The 17,509-nt window shown below is 41.9% G+C and overlaps 1 protein-coding gene across 1 annotated transcript in view; it reads right to left on the bottom strand.

Annotated features, from left to right (window-relative positions):
• The window catches only part of PREP (prolyl endopeptidase), a 113,887-nt gene extending 97,349 nt beyond the window's left edge, over positions 1 to 16,538 (bottom strand). The window contains exons 1-6 of the mRNA XM_080389847.1: positions 16,317 to 16,538; positions 14,988 to 15,062; positions 7,428 to 7,561; positions 4,380 to 4,510; positions 1,411 to 1,620; positions 77 to 198 (exon numbers count right to left, since the gene is read on the bottom strand). Of these exons, the coding sequence (XP_080245973.1) occupies positions 77 to 198; positions 1,411 to 1,620; positions 4,380 to 4,510; positions 7,428 to 7,561; positions 14,988 to 15,062; positions 16,317 to 16,514 (870 nt within the window). The 5' untranslated portion in view covers positions 16,515 to 16,538. The remainder of the gene's footprint in view (positions 1 to 76; positions 199 to 1,410; positions 1,621 to 4,379; positions 4,511 to 7,427; positions 7,562 to 14,987; positions 15,063 to 16,316) is intronic.
• Between the last annotated feature and the right edge of the window lie 971 nt (positions 16,539 to 17,509).

Below are 17,509 nucleotides of genomic sequence, written 5' to 3'. Positions count from 1 at the left end.
CTTTATACCTACTATCAGCTGTTAGAATCCGAAAAACTGAACATAATGATGACAAGCTTCAAGGTGTTTACCATACCTCAGCTCCACCCATCCATTTTGGTTCATCAGGAAATTCAGCACATAGGATATCTTCTGACTGGTTAGTTCCTAATACATGATAATGCAGTTTTTGGTGCAGATTAGTAGAGGTCTCGGTGCCTAGTGAAATGCAGATATTTAAAACAATTAGTTCTCAAAGAAATCCAACAACCACCAAATAAAACTCTTGGAAATTTCTGTATCCCTTTGCATATAAAGAGTAATTCAGCAGAGAACTAGTAATGGTTTGAGTCTACAACCATTCCGCTCCAAACACACACCCCTCCTCCAAAACAAAAAAACTTCAAACCACACTGCAAACCTGTTCAAACAGTTACCCCTTCCTTTCATTGCTGATAATACATTCTTCAAATGTGAAGATTTATCTTTTCAAGCTTTGCTTTCTAGAAACACTAAATAAGCAAAGAAAAACAACAATCCCTGCTACCCTCTAATGATGTTTGTGCTGCCACTCCACCCTGGCCAACTAAGGACAGATTTATTCCTGATTAACATTCCTAGAAACCTTCATACTTCAACTTGCTAAAAATAAAAAAAATGTTTTAAAGCACTGTATGAGGTGCTACTTGATTTATTCTTTTCTAATTTTGTTCTTGTAACATTGTCCCACACTTCAGCTGCTGAACTACAAACATGTTTAAAATACACAAGGTGGGTATCCAACTTGCAAATCAGCAGAATGATAGGCTGTAAAATCAAATACAGAGGCAAAATTCAGGCACTCTCCAAGGTTTAATGAAGAGCGCCGCTCCAGAAGAAACTTTTCAGTAGCACTGCTTTATTGTAAGAGCTGCAAAATTTCCTCCCTACTGACTCTCCTCATCAATTTATTCCATTTTGTGTGTTGCTCCTTGAGTTTTGCTAGCATAAACATTTTGTGTTGCTGCACTGTAAACCACAGATGAATTAATCTGGTGAATAACAAAAACCTTATGCCCTAGATTGCTATTCATCAGGTCAACCTCCCAAGGCAATTCACCTATGCCCACACACACGCATAAGGTGAAAAGATCTAAGCGAGCTGTCACCAGACATCAGATTCCAGTGAGTAACACCCTGTACGAAAGCTAAGTAAATCATCACAGAGAAAAAGTAAAGGACCAGCAAACTTTTAAGAGGAAGACAACAGGATACTCACACTAATCTAGTATAGGCTTGGTTCATACAAGATATAATCCAACTTCTAATTGTATAAACTAGCATAGCTAGGTATTTCAGTATAAACTAGTGCAGCTAATTATTTGTTGCACCAATTTGCTGAAAAGGTAGTTTTGCTTCCACATAGCACGCAATTAGTACAGCCATACTTACCATCACTTTTCCCATCTTGTTTTGGATAGCAGTTGTAGAACATGCCTTTCCCATCATGGGTCCATGCCATGCAACTGAATTTAACTCTCTCCAGTGTATCTGGAAGATCCTCAGGACCTTCTACTTTCATAAACTTGATAGTAACCCAATCAGAGCCACTAGAACTCAGGCCATACGCGAAGTATTCACCATCTTCACTGAATGCATAACCTAGGAAATTGGAACCAAACAAGACAAATTAAGAACTAGCATGAGGAATTCATATTTTCAAAAAAGTGTTTGTTAATAATGTTGTGTGGCAAAATTATTTGCTACACACCAGCCAAATCCCTATGAAAGGGAGGCAAAATTGAGCAAGTAGTTAAAACAACTGTGCTCCCTGAACACTAAGAAAAGAGAGTTTATTTTCTAAAAGAGAGTGCAAACAACTACATCTGCTATCATTTGGGATTCACAGCAATTCTCCAGTCTCTGCGGACTTCTCAAGTAGTTCACAGATCTGAGTTTAGGCATGCATACTCAGTAAGTATGTTCCGTAACATCGCTTGTGCCCAACATCTGAATTATCTCTGCTTCCCTGAGGTTGGGAGGAGGAGGTGGAGGCTGAAAATGCACACAGGTAGAGTACTTAAAATGAGACTTTAAGAGAGAAACAGTACCAAAGAAGTCAACAGAAATTGAGACACAAGCAACGCATCCTGAAATAAAGCAAATATTACTTCAATATTTGAGTGACTAGAAAACTAGACCCTGTAAAGCCATGAAAACTAAAGTCACTGGAAAAATCTGCTGCTAGCATGCAGATGAATTAATCACCAGTACTCTCAGCTAAGACCTCTGATACATGTGTCACTATCCAAACTGTAAGGAAGACATGATTCTGAAAAAACTTCAAAGAGCTTCCATCGTAGTTGACAAGGATCAAAATCACTCTTGCAAATCAACTCAAGTGAAGAGATTGAATTATCATAGGCTGTACAAATCTAAAAGTAACTACTGAAAAAAAACCCTACAGAAAAGTTGCATTTCATAGAAACTGTAGGTTTGAGAGGCATCACTGTGCCAACCTAACATATTCTCCCACTTAAGAGTGGCATTCTGTTTCAGAACAAGATTCCGCCTAGCTGTTCTCAGGAGTAACTAGAGATGCCCACAAGAGTAAGAACAATGCAAACACATGTAATATTTCCCTCAAATACTCTTACAACCTCTGACCATTTTTAGCTTGGGAGACTTCTTCCATGAGGTAGTTGGTTAATAATCCTCAATGCTTTTCCCTCCTCCTTAACCTTGTCTTTAAACCCACAGGAAGTTTTTTGCACCACCAACATCCATTGGTAAGGGGTTCTACAGATCTACATCCTGTGGCATGAACCATCACCATCTTTTGTTTGCTTTAGGCTCAACTCCTACTGCGTTCATTTGATAATTCGTCATACGTGTAATAGAAAAAAAAATTACTAACCAAGCCCTGTTCACTCTCTCCGTGCGACCGCATGCCACAAATGATTCTGTAGACCTGTATTATATGCCTGCTAAATTGTCCCTTTTCCAAGCTGACTGATCCAGGCACACTCAATTGTTTCTGAGCTTTGCTCCATATCCTTGACTGTTCCTACTGCCCTCCTCTGAACTGTATTTCAGAACCGGTTTTGAGCAGAGGGGACTGGAACTATACTGAGTATTCAATGCTACTGTATAAACTCCCGGGTTCCTAATATGATGGTGTTTTCTCTTTTGCCCTCTATTTCCTTCTTTATCATTTCCGATATTTGATGTGCTTGTTTGATTGCTACTGAGAACCAGGTTGACATTTTCATGGAACTATCAATTACAGGAATTGTTACCAAGCGGTCATGGTCAGTTCAGAGCCCATTCCACCCATTCCTCTGCAAATGAGGTTAGGATTGTTTGTCACCTGAGCATCATTTAATTTATCTACACAAAGACTTTGACCTGTTGATTTATTGTCCACTCACTATCACTAAGATCTTCCTGCAGCTCTTCAGTCACTCTTAAGCCTTTACCTGGAACAACTTTGTATCGTCACCAAAACCTGCAACCTCACTGCTCACTCCTAATATATGTGAATGTACTGAACAGTGCAAGTCCTGGCACAGTCCCTGACAGAACTCTACTGGTGCTTTCCCCATTGACAACCAATGTTAGTTATTCCTTTCCCTGCCTTTTAATCAATTATTTATCAACACCAGGAGTTTTCCCTCCTGTTCCTTGGTTGTTTCTCTAAGTGCATTTGGAAAGAGACTTTCTATATAAGCTTTTTTGAAATACAGAAACACTGTATGAATCCAATTCCTTACATCCACAATCTAAGGAAGGACAACACTAAAAAAAAGCCATATTGATTCTTTTCAACCAGGTCACACTTAAAGAAGCAGCCACTAATTCTGTCCCCTGTTTTTATTAACTGGCCTTGAACAGACTTAAAGGACTTCTGGGTTCAAAAGTCTTGCTTCTACAATAAGTCAATAGGGGGTGAGGAAAAAAAAAAAAAAAAAAAAGACACCTAACACGTTAAAGCCCTCATGAAGACAAGTAATTTTGCAATTCACATAAAAGTTAACACTACATTCCTTCACAGTCTCTTACTGTAACTTGCTGGCTTGCGTTAAAGATGCAAAATACAATTTAAAGAGAATTAGTCAAGATAAATACATAAACTTTTTTCCTTGCTATGGACAGCCTCAATATCTGTTCATATTTCAGTGGAAACCTGTCACAGAGTTACGAAAAAAGCCACTGAGAAACTGAACCAAGTTAATTGTGAATACCATGTAGATTTAAAAGTGTTCTTCTGAAACACTATACAAAATCATGTATGCCTATTGTGACCACTTTGATTAAAACAAGCCACTCTAGCTATACTTTCATAGGTGATAAGCTGGAAACCATCTCCAACTTCTGCTGAAGGCCTACACTTATTCAGCAGAAACTGTTGTCTCACTAACCTCGTAAAGCCACAGTGCCATCATCAGAAAGCTTATTTGGATCAAGAAAAACTTTGGCATCTGCATCCAAGGAGTCTTGTACATATAAAACTCGCTGGTTCTGCAGTCCTGTATTGTAGAAGTGAAAATACCTAAAAGAAAACAAGAGGGAAAAATAAGCAAGAACAACTCAGATTTTCCGTTAGGCATGCACAAAAAACTTGTACGACATCATCATGAAATGAATAAAAGACAGATAAATATAAGGGAAACACAAGTTTCACAGTAGAGAAGAAATCATGGCTTCCTCTGTGTCCATCAGGGATTTAACCATCCTCCGTAAGTACCTTTCCCTTGAGTACAGAGAAAGCCCAGACACCAATTTCTAGGCCTCTAAAAATAAGAGAAGTTTAATCCCAATGTGATATAGATTATATAGAAGAGACTGCCCGATGCATCCAAAACATCTTTTAAAAACAAAAGCTGCATTTGCCACAGCACATTTCAAGCAACACCAAGTATACTATAAACTCTACGTAACTGTCTATGTTAAACAGCTCTGGCAGCCTTAGCATCCTTCTGATCCAAGTCTTAGCACAGGTTCCCACCCACTATGTTTTAAGCTTTGTCACTCATATAGCTGCTTTCAATCTGTATCAGGTGGCAGGCAGATGTGTAAATAAAACAGAACTGAAATTGTTTCACCTGTATTTCCCCATGTCTTTAAAACTATGTGTGTTTTGAAAAAATTATAGGAACAGAGAATTACAGAATTCTCTTTAGCGAGGGTACTCTTGACAACATAAGACACTACAGAGCTCAAAGAAAGTGGTAACTACTCTATGTTAATTCATAGGTACTATATGTTTCTTCCTTCATAGGACTTCTGAGTTTTACTACACAAATCCATGACTTAACACATCAAATAGCAGCTTCACCTGGGGGAACAGGGGAATTTATGGAATAATGTTCAAACCTAAACTTAAGTTCACATACTCCCTAAGACTGTCCAGCACTTGGATACAAACACAGGAACCTGGTAAATTCAAAAGGGGTAACTATACTCAAAAAAGCCTGGCTAACAATCTGAACTAGTAATATGTTCAAATACTAACAATAATGTTCAGTGAGTGACAAAATCAAAGAAATAGAAGAAAAAAGCAAGTAATTTTCCATTTGACCATGCATTTTCTAGCCAATTTCACTTCTGCAATGCTGGGCAATAAGCTGAGAAGCAAAGGTCAAACAATGTGACAAGACACAGCACCTCCCTGGGCACTCTTCCGCAGATTCTACAGAACAGCTCTTCAGACACTGTCCTTCAGCAGCTATTCTTCAGCAGAAAACTGGAGTAATTAAATTTAAGAATTTCTAAGTCTTATGAGAAGTTTTGATAGTTCTTCAAGTAGAATAGTTTCTCCCCCTGCCCCTTACTAACTGTTACTTAGCTTGGTAGTGGCCTCTTGATCTCTTCAAACACTGTAATACATGGAGTTTTGGTATGATTTTTAAACCACTGTGATTTAAGTTCAGCACATGCCAAGAAATAGGGTAACACTTAGAAAAACTACAAAGATATCTATTAAAATTAAAGTGTCATAAGTCAAAGCACATGAAGCTCCTGGGATAAGTATTCTTCCTAGAGGACAGTCAGCTACATCAAGTTCTATTGGAGACTATATTAATCACTGCCATGAGCACTTCTACAACATCAAGCCTTATCAGCATTGAAGATAACCACACCCAAGCATGTTCGCACTGCACAGGGAGAATGGATCACAGAATTCTGAGCAGTCAGTGACCAGGCCTGCTCTGGAATCAGATTCAGCATAGTTACATCTGCATGAGCATCACATAAAGCCAATAAGCTTTGCCTGACTCACCTAACAAAGCTTACTTCCCCAGATGCAGCACAGCCCAGCACAGCTCCACTGCTTCTGAGCTTAAACCTCTCACCTCCATATACTGATGTGCTGTGCCACGTCAGTGCAATTTAAATCAACATCAGCTTGGGTTCCCTCCCCACAATACAATTTTACAAGACCCCACATAGTACAGACTTTCCGCTCCCTTAGTAACAAGTATCCACACCCTTCTCACAGCATAGGACAGATAACTAAAGAGCAGCAGATGTCCCTCAATAGCTGTGCATAAATCTTAAGGCAATGAGACATCTGCTCTTTCCTATGGATGACAGTGAAAACATACCTGGCATAGCTGGCTGTCCACTCAACAAGGATCAAAAAATTGAAAACATTAAAAAAGATATTTGCATTTCCCATGATTAAGAATGGCTGGTTTATTGCACTATCTTTTCTTCAACTGCAGAAACAATCCTTAGATGTTACTAGGTCAACCAGCAGTTTCATCCCTTTAGTCCCTTTTGCTAGGGGATTGCTAGTGTTTCTGACAGAGGTCACCTAACTGAGTAGCAGCTGCAGTCTCTAGACCTTGGGTAAGCCACAGAAGCACCATCTCTTTACCCAGCAACAGAATTAAAACAGGGATACAAGTAGGCTAAGTATTGGAATATAGCAGGATTTCATTATTTCTTAAAAAAATGCATCTTTTTGCATCAGTTGCCTTAAGTCCTCCACATGATTTTTCCCCTATCCCCCACAGATACCAGGGATACAGTCATTTTTCACAGGGAATTCCCACTGCTTTTCACTGGCTATGACTAAGTAAAAGTCACACCAGCTGCCCAAAACACGACCAACGTAAGAGCAGTATTTTAGTAAATATTTAGAACAACATGTATACGACATGATGTTTTAAGGATGAGGTGCCTTTAACTATATTGACAGTGACAACCCTGAAAGGAACTCCTCAAAGTTTTACTTTTACAATAGTTATCCAACAAAGTTGTCAGAGTTTTGATAAACTCACAATTCCTCCTATGAAAAGACAAAAGAACAAGAAGATAATGACTGCGAACTGCAGACAGCCAAGCATCTTGTCCTCTGCATCCTGCAACCATAAATATTAACATTGGCTTACTCCTCCTACTTCCCAACTATAAAGGAATAAATACAAATATAATTTATAATTTTTTTTCCTCCCACATACCTTTTTCCTTTCTTGAAGTGGCAGCTGTACTTAGGATAATCGTAGAGTTCAGTCATTCGTTCTTTGAACAGTCCTCTGACAGGACACTGCTCGAGAAAGGGTACTGTAAGCTTGTTCTGAGCCTCCACAAATGCCTGAAAGAAAACAATCCCGCAAAAAAAGACATGAACTCAAGCAGAAATGCATAATTCCTACAGGAAACACTATCTTCTGAAGCAATGCATCACAGACATCCTTCCCCCCCATACAGGTGGTAAAGCGTCACACCTGAAGAGCCTTACATACTTATTCACATTATGCCACAATACTGTGGTAAGACTGATCTTGTATCTTGAATAAAATCTCTGGGGCATGGTTCAGCCACAGACAAGACAGATTCCTGCCATTCCTCTTCAAAAAACAAACCAACCCAAACCCCATGCTTTCAAAAACTCTCTTTACATTTGCACAAAAAAGCTAACTTACAGTATATACCTAGGAAATACCATCTTCCCTCACTTCATCACAAATACATGATACTCCAATACTTTTTGATAAATAAATTAGGAAATGGATAAAGAACAGAGTCCCTTTTGCCCAGACAGGACTATAATTTCAGGGGCTGTGAAGGGCTGGAAGATGAACATCATGTGTATAATCTGTTCATCCTACTGACATAACACATAAGATCAGTCCCAGCCAGTATTTCTTGGCAAGACCAAGTACTATCCACAGATCAGTTCTTAAATTACAAAAGGCAAGAATACCTAATCTCTGAGAACTTTGAGGAGCCTGGTTTCTTTAAAACACTCCACCTCCCAGTCACACACACTTAATGACAGTGGCCAAAACCATTACCATTCCAGCTGTTTGTTAGAGGCTGCCACTCCCATGGTATGCATGGAAAAAACTAGTGTTCTGTTGGCGTTTCACCATCCCTTATTTACAGCACAGTACATTAACGTATAATTAATACCTAAGCACCTTAAGGTGAACCACAGCTGCTAAGAAGCAGACATGTGGGCTTTTCTGTCTCTTAACATGCAGTAGGGAGGACAGGACAGAGTGCAAGTGGCTGTAACTCGCAGGTAGACATGCGATGATGGCTCCATCTCCCACTCTCAGACCCCAGCCTTTCACCTCCAGCCTGAAACCCTGTTCACCTGTCTCTTGCTTAAACAGGTCACCTTCCCAGCTGCTCTGAAAAAGGCTGTTGTTTCTACCCGTCCTGAATCTGCCACACAGCAAGCAGATCAATGAATGATAACATCTGAGCTAGACTTCACTGCAAGGCATGACCAGCAGGAACAGCAGGACTACAATCCCTATTCCACAACTTGTGTTTCACAGTTCTTCAGAAAATCCAGCTGCTATACAAAGTAGCACCTGGTGCACATTTACCAATTACTATCAATGCTTACTCATTTATTAATTCTTAAGGTGAAAAAGAGGAAAGAATAGAACATAAAATTATTTCAGTAGCATTTTACAGACATTTCACATGGCAAGGAGTGAGCAGAAGCAGACACACTCTCCCTCCCATTTGCCATAGCAGTGCATAGCCAAGAGGTGCATTACATGCCAAGCTGTGTTTTCAGAGACTTGTCAGACCCAAAGGTAAAGGAGGAAGTGCATTAATTATGGTCAATCTCCACTTGAGAGGTATTTGTTCATGCCTAACAAAGCATACAGAAACCGATAAGCTTTAAAAATGTGAGTGCAGAATTCGTGGTGCCCTAAGAGCACTTGGGTAAGTGCTGAAACATTAGTTTAAGAACACATGGGCTAGTTACACACAACTCACCACTCAAAGATGACACAAGAAAGCAAGCACTACAGCACTGAAAAGGAACAGATAGAGAAGACTGACAATGATGACTTCTGGACTTACTCAAAATTAGGCTTTATGTATCAGCAAGGATCAAATCAGGAAATTATCTCCTGAGAAAATGGAAAGAGGTGAATGCATTGCCAAGGGAAGGCCAATTTTTGCTTCTGTTCTTCCTCTGAGGATCATACTGTCACAGATAGCTTTTACAACCAGCATGGCAGCACAGCACATCCCAATGGTATGTCAAAATGGCATGCAGCCTCCACATCTTACTGCTATAACGGTCCCCATCTCCTCTGCCTTCAGATGATGAAAGAACTTAATCAAATCTACTCAAGAATTATGTGTATCTGAATTTGTTTTCTCTAAATGGAAATACATGAACTTCAAAGACTACATACACAACAGTCTAGACAGCACATGCTACACAAACTAACTACTCAAAGTGCTGTGACATTTTCAGAGAAAAGATGCCTCATAAAAACAAGTATAAAACCATCCATTGTACTGGATAGAAAAAAGCACTTTTTAGTTGCATTTAGTGGACAGAAACTGGTATACATCTTTGTATACCAATAACGTGACCAAAATGGTAACATTGCTGCAGTGGTATTGTAATGGTAAAATTACTCACTTTTAACTGCACTGTCACATCTCACCACATCTGTTTTCATTACTGGTATTCCAAGAGGGGACACGCACTTTTCTTTACAAGTATTTGCTGCACAGGAGCATGCTTACATACTAACTGTTGCATTCACAACCTAATCACTAGCAAATCTGCTTTTACAGGAACTTAACATATTCTTTGCATTTCCCCTTAGTATGCACCAAAGATTCCAAGACTATTTGTAAAAGGGAATGCCACTGCTATCTGAAAAAGGTGGCAAGAATTCCAGGTTTTTTAAAGAGTTCCACAAAGGAGAATCCAGTCCAGTTTGGAAACTCTATTCTTACACTTTCAAGTGCAAGGTTGCACCCACATTCAAAAAGTAATACATAATTAAAATATTGCTCTCGGTAAAGTACAGAAACAGATCTCAGCAGAAACTCTCACAGTAAACAATCCATCCACCATGCTGAACTAAACAGGTGTCACCCAGGCTACAGGGCTAAGAGTAACTCTACATCTTCATGAACCTATAGAGAAAGATTCTTATTTTACCTGTAGATATCTGCATCTAACAATCTATCATAAGCCTTGAACCAGGTCAGAATTTTCTAGCAGAAAGAGGACAAAGTAATGGTCCAAGTGCTTATGGGTATCTCAGAAAATAAAGTGATTTGAAAAGCAAACGAATTTCTTAAGTGTTGTACTAAGAGCAGGGATGTTTCTACTTGAGGCTAAAGTGTGGCTGTTACTTCAGCAGGCCAATTGTTATTTAGGAAAAAAAAAAGTGTAACTAACTTTCATTTAAAAAACACATGCCGCAAAATTTTTTAATCATGCTTTGTTACAAACTCTCAGCTTTCTACGTCACTAAGCTATTCTCTTAAGACAATGATCTCCACTTGCAGTATGCTTTCCAAGGAGAAATCTTAGGATATAAATGTTTTTAACATTCCCATCTTTAGCATTAATCTGTAAAGTATTTACAGTTGGTTTAATAGTTACCCCCAAAATCTTCATATACATCTTCTCAGTAAAAGGTAATTCAGTGCAACTCCTACAAGAGGGCATGTAAATTTTTTTAAGTATCACAAAGTAAAACTAAGCAGACTTCTGCTAGCTTGCCTCTTAGCATTTACTTTAGTATTTAGCATAGAAAAATTCAAAGTGCAATTGGAAATTTATCAAAACACGGGAATGAAACACTAATTGTTTATAACTACAAATCCATTTCACTGCAGTTTTGAGAGTTTCAATTCTAGTCTTAATCCAAGCACAGACCTGTTCAGAATGACCAGACTCCTGTATGTTACGTGATCCCTGCTCTTTCATCCCCTGTCCATCCCTCATGTCTGAAACAAGCTACACATTACTGGCTACGCTATCAGTGAGTTAAGGTACTGTATAAGACTTACATAGCAGCAAAAGACTTTGTTGTAGTCTAAAAAAAAAACCCCAAAACTTGTCCACAAAGTGTAAAAACAATCCAAGAAGTTGAAAAGCCCAACCAAGCCAAACCCAAAACAACAGTAAAAGCATGGGTTTGCACACCTTTGTGGCTTTTGTCATCACCAGGTGTTTTATGAGCGTAGCACAACATTTCAACTATGCCAGCAACGCTTCCTCAGCCTGTCTTAAAGGTTAATGGCCAACTAGTTGCAGAGCATGAACCCACATTCTGCACTCACTCTCTTGAAAGTGAGGTAGGAACTTGCCCGTTTGACCAGGGACTCAGTTTTTATTTACGTATCTGGAGAAGGGCATTTTCTTTGCTTACAGCTGTCATGACTACTCCAACCAAGCACACACAGGGGGGAAAAAAGTAATATAGTAAAGCACATAGATAATGAACAGTGCATAATTCTTGAACAACAGCTTTTCCACAAGAGATTGAGGATGTGGCTTGATGACAGGCTTAATCAGCTCTATGACTGCACGTCTGAGAAGAACAGTCCCGCTCAGCCACCTGCAGATCTCAGTAACCTCCTTTTTACAACAGATATATATACTGCACATGGAATAAGATCATCTTGGTGACCTGGCTGAAAAATTTCTAGACCTATTTGACTTTCACCTAATTAAATGTAGGTTGTAGGCTGCTAGAAAAGGAAAGATCCCATTCTTGAACCATCTTAGATCCAAATATCACATGGCCTTGGGGTGACCTAGATTAAGCATGTGTGTCAATAGAAAACTAATCCACGAAAGGCTTCCCCCCAGAACATCACCTTGTGATGGCTATACCCATGCAAGGGAGGGACAGAAGTATTCAGGTCAGTGCAAGAGGAGGGGGGGGGCAGACAGAAACCACAGAACCACCTGACTTAATGGAAACGTGCAAACTACAGTGAATCATATACAGTAATACCTGATTAAGCCAATTGCAAAAAAAAAAAACCAAAACCAAAAAAACCCCACCACCCTTCTACGTCCACTTGTTTGTAAGCTGCTAACTATCAGTGCCCACAAGATCATCTGGACTAGCCAGCCACAGTGAAAATTAGTATGATTCTTTATATTCATAGCTGTTGCGGGTAATTTCTTTCAGTCTCAGTTCTGTTAACCCTGCAGTAGCAGGTGAAACTACCATGAAAAAGAGTTAAAACCAATCTCACTTGCCTGTACTTCTTTCTCCATACTTCAAGAAATAGTAAACTTGATGTTTTGCTGACTCACATCAACACAGAAACAAAGTGAGGCCTACCCATGTATTTTCTGTGACCACACCAGTGCCTGACATGACTATTTCTGCAATGTCTAGAAAAGCAGAATGCCAACATATCTGTGCATTTATTTGACAGCACACACCAAAGAAGTTTGACTGTTTGCACGTGAGAAAAAAATCCTAACATTAAATGAGTGACATTCAGCCTTCGCTCTTGGCATAAACCACAACTTTCAATGTTAAGTTCTCAAATCAAGCATGCATGTTGTAAACAGGAACTGAACAGGGGCTCTTCCAGTACAGATGAGCATGGATGCCCAAAGAATTCTTCTTCTAGTTCTGTACTTAATATGTAGAAAATTAAAGGTAGCCTATTGTTAGAGGTGTACACAGGATATTTTTACTTTTCCCAAAAATAAATGGAGGTTTGGGATATTAAGGAGTGCATAAAGAGAGTGAGGGACTTGAAGGAAGAATGGGAGGGACACCTGTCTCAAGGTCAGTGGGTTGAAAAGTCTACAAAGCATGCTCCAGATTCTCTCTGAAGCCCGCAGTCGTTCAATTGCCTCTAGACCAGTGTCTGGTTACTCTTTGATCTGGTAGGTGCAGAATGGCTATTCTGCAGGAGCCCGGCAAACTATCTCAAGAACTTGGAGACAAAACTATTAAAAAAAGCTAGCAAGAAAGAGCGGCTGTCAGCAACCCCTGCTGCAGAGCACAAAGAAGTGAGCGATCAAGCTGATGAAAGGAATTTAGCACTTCCAAGATTATTTTTTTCTGACCTCTTCTAGGAAAGAGGTAGAACAGCAAAATACTTTTAACTCCCTTTGTTCAGTAACTCCTGGAATTTTGAGAAAGATGACATACATAACTTATACACACAGGAACTCTCTCCACTCTTTGCGTCATACTACTACAGCGCTGTAAAATTCTGCCAAGGTTAACAGTATTTTCATTCAACCAATATGACATCTTGTGTCTGGGCTGCTGCATTTTTATGAGGCTGTTACAATCCCCCGTTCCTTATTTTGCCTCCTATATAAACTACAAACTCTGGAGAATGAGATTCACACTCCCAACTGTTCTCACCCAACCTGATCACAGTATGTGGCAAGAGTACTGAACACAGGGACACAAAAAGTCAGGTCTTGGCATTTTCTCAAACCCAGCCCTTCCACAGGATCCCAAAAAAACCCACTTCAATAGGTAACTGTAAAGGCCTCTATAAAAGACAAGAGATAAGCATACTTCCCCACACATATATGCCTCTGAATTTGGCACAAAATTATCCTATGCATACTGTTTCTTAAGAATGCCATAATAAAAAATTGAAAAATATACCCAACTTACTAAATATCTAATTCTCAATGTTAATATCCATGGTAGAGCTTTTCCCCCAAAAACTGATCCCGAGTGAACCTTTTTAATGCATATAAGTCTTTATATATGCTGATAGGTTTGCAAGTAGAGAATAGGATCCTAACTGTACACATTTTATCTTGCTCTTGACAGTTACAGTAAGTTCTACTCAACCAGCCTCTAGCTCATCTAGATGTATTAATTAAGCACATATGTAAGAAATCCTAAAAGGAATCCCACTAGTGGAAAGCCACCTTGCAGGATATTTTCAAATGGAGATCCTGCCATCTGTCATCTTTCTGATATAATCATGCATAATAGACAAATGCCAGCGTTTTAGGTCTGGAACTACCGTTATCACAAAGTTACGAGCCATTACAAAGGCACCCCCCTCCACACTGCCATCTACCGTTTTCTGGCCATCGCCCCTGCAGCTCCCTCTGCCATGGATATCAGAGGCACTGGCTCACAGCCATCATTTTTCAGGATTCCGTCTCAGTGAAAAACAAGTTCTAGCAGCACAGTCTAGCTACACCAGACCGCAGGCTGTAAACACTTCAACATCTGCAATCTGTAATAAAAGCCACTAACAAAGCCTAACTTCAGGAGGAAAATTCTTTTGGTTTTGTTTTGTTGTTTGTTTTTTTTTTTAAATTAAATTATATATTCACCGACTTTGTCACTCTGTGAATCAAGCAAGCCAAAGGAATTTTCTTTCTATCCTTTCTTAACTATTTTATTATGGCAATTTTAGATGTACTTAGGACAGTGGATAAAGTGCTCTAAAATCAGAGTGTTTCGCTTCAGTGTGACACCATCACCTTGAGCATTTCAATTGTCTAAGAAAAATGGGTGCAAGATAAACAAGGCCTTAGTTTTCCAAATTGCGTGATCTAGGTTATATTAAGTGCTCCAGCCTTTCCCTCATTAACTCAGAGGTACAAAATAACAGCATTGCTGTTGGTGCCATAAGATAACACATGAAGTACACCTACACTCACTATGCGAGTTTTCAAAAAGTACTGGCAGGTCCTTCAAAAAAAAAATTACTCATGTACCTAGTCTATAAAAGACAACCATGCCAAAACAGATAATTCTTGTACAAAGAAAGATTACCTTTGTCTGTTCACTATCGGGATCTTCAAGCCAGCAGTATGGGTCACTGATTTTACATCCATGGTAATCCAACACCTGAATTTATAAAAGACAATACTGTAACAAAAGACATGCACACAAGCAAACTCTATTCACCAAGGAATTATAGTCATCAAGATGAAGGGTATTTGGAATTCACAAAAACATACAACGCTAAAAAGCAAAGGGAAAAAAAAAGCAACACCTTGCTCCCGGGTCAGTTGCTAATATTACCATTCCATTTGGTGATGGACCAAGCAGCAGTGTTGTCCTCACAAAAAAACAAGAGCACCACAGAAATGCAGAACAGGAACGGAAGTTCCTTCCACAAGATAGATTAGTGAAGTAATTAAAAAAAAATAAATCAAAACACAACACAACAAACCCAAACCCCTAATAAAAACAAAACCAAAACTTCCCCAATATCCAGGTGCTCAAGTGAAACCACAAAACTGGATGCACCCAGAACTTAGCTGCTGTTTACGCAACTGTGTCTGGTGTAGCCATCCCTACTACTGCTGCTCACAAACACGGGAGTCAAGTACATATATAATAATTTTCAAAGTAGACAAACACAAAAGACTAACCTACATGGTTGAATTTATCTGCTTCCTTTCTCCTGTATAGAAAATAAAACTAGATACCTGCCCTTACAAGTTGCATAGGTCAGGCCTTCAGTCAACTATGAAGGTACTTATTTTTTTCCCAGTGTTGGCTCATGTCGGCAAACATTTTGGTTCAAAAGTGATATTAGTTACGCAAATAATTCCTGGGCTGGCGCCTGAAGCACAGTCCTTTGCAGAAGGAGAAAACTGATCCCATTTTAACTAAATTCACCATCATATTGGTAATTGTTTTTATTATTACCAAGTATTACCACATTATCAAATCAGCCATCATATAAAGATAACTACTTGCTCCTCTGCACGCTGCTCCAGCCCGGGCGGAGGCCTGGCTTTCCCTGGAACCCGCAGCGGTGCCAAAGCTCCGGGATTTGCACTGCCGGGGCGGCGCGGCACGGCCGGGGAGCAGCTGCCCCCGGGCCCCGGCCCGCCCCGGCCCCGCACACACGGGACGAGCCTGCTCTCATCGACCCACAGCTGCCGCCACGGCCCACAGGCGCGAAAAACGCGAGCCCCGTTACCGGCAGCGCGCCAGACGTTTAACGGCCCAAGCCGAAGGAAGTCCTAAAGCCAAAAAAGCACCGACCCGCCGGGAGGCGGCCTCCCGCCACACCGAGGGGCTGCCCCCGCGGCCGGGCCCGGCGGCCGCCACACGCCGGGCAGCTGCCCCGCGGAGCCCCGTACTCACGGCGGTCTCGTCGCGGTACACCTCGGGGTACTGGAAGGCCTGCATGGCGGGCGGCGGCGGAGAGAGGCCGTTAGAAGAGATGGCGGACGATAAAGAGAACGAGGCGAGGCGCGGAGACGGCCGCGGCACTGGCAGACGGGCCGTGGCGGCAGCCGGCAACAGGCGTGCAGCGCGGCCCAGGCGCAACGGCGCCGCCATACGGCCCGCCCCCTGCCGACGAGCCACCGCCCGCCCCAGCCAAGAGAGGCCACCGGCGGCGGGCCGAGCCCACAGCGCCCCCTGCAGGGAGCCTCCGCACAGGCACCGGCTGGCGGCGGGGAGCCGGCCGGCCAGGTGGGGGGACAGGCTGCGGCCACAGGCTGCGGCCGCTCGCGCTCCCTGCTGCCCGCCCGGCCCGGCGCGCCCCGCTCCGGCAGCGGCCTTGGCTCCCCCTCACCACCCGGCCAGCGGGCTTCGTCCTCCTTATAGAAAACGCTCAAAAAATTTCTTCCTTTTTATTTTTTCCCTCACAGCTCCCCAGCCTTGCCACAGGGTGCAGGGAGAGGCTCCGAGCTGACCCAGAGCGCCCTCCACTGCGCTGCCCGGAACGCCGCAGCTGTGTCACTGGTCGGGGCTCGGGCGGCTCTGGGCCGGGGCCACCCAAACCTGTCGCGCGTTTCCATTAAATACGCCTCCCCGCAAGCCGCCAGAGACCCCCGGCACCCTAAAAGCTAAGGCCAAGCTGGGCACCGAGTCCCAGCACGCACAGCCGCTCCAGCGCCCCAGCCCGGCTGCCGGCGCCGGTCCCGCTCAACTCTGGTACCGCCGGTTCGAGTCCCGCACCGGCCCCACGCCGTGCGGCCGGCCTGGGTGGCAGCAGCGCACACACAAAAAGTGTTTCGGGATTATTTTACTGTGGGGTTTCCTGGGTCAGAAAAGTCACAAATATTTCTCCTCCCAGGAAGCCACCCAGCATACCCTTGCACTCTGGAAATGCGTGGAGGACAGGTGGCCGTTTGGCCAGCAACATGATGGAACTGCTTTTCGTCCAAGCGGCTGTTGCTTCAGAGTTGCTGCCCGCAGCCCCCACCGAGTGTAGGTGTGGTTCGTGGCACCAGCTGGAGACAAGGAGGCATTCAGAGGTTGGATCAGCCCTAGCATCACTCACAGTTGCAAATAAAGTAACCGCTTGGAATGACAATGATCAAAACCAT

The sequence above is a fragment of the Falco punctatus genome (genome assembly GCF_963210335.1).
Source record: "Falco punctatus genome assembly, chromosome: 5".
Lineage (NCBI taxonomy): Eukaryota > Metazoa > Chordata > Aves > Falconiformes > Falconidae > Falco > Falco punctatus.
Note: the sequence above shows the minus strand (reverse complement) of the source record. Positions and strands in the feature narration are given on the sequence as shown.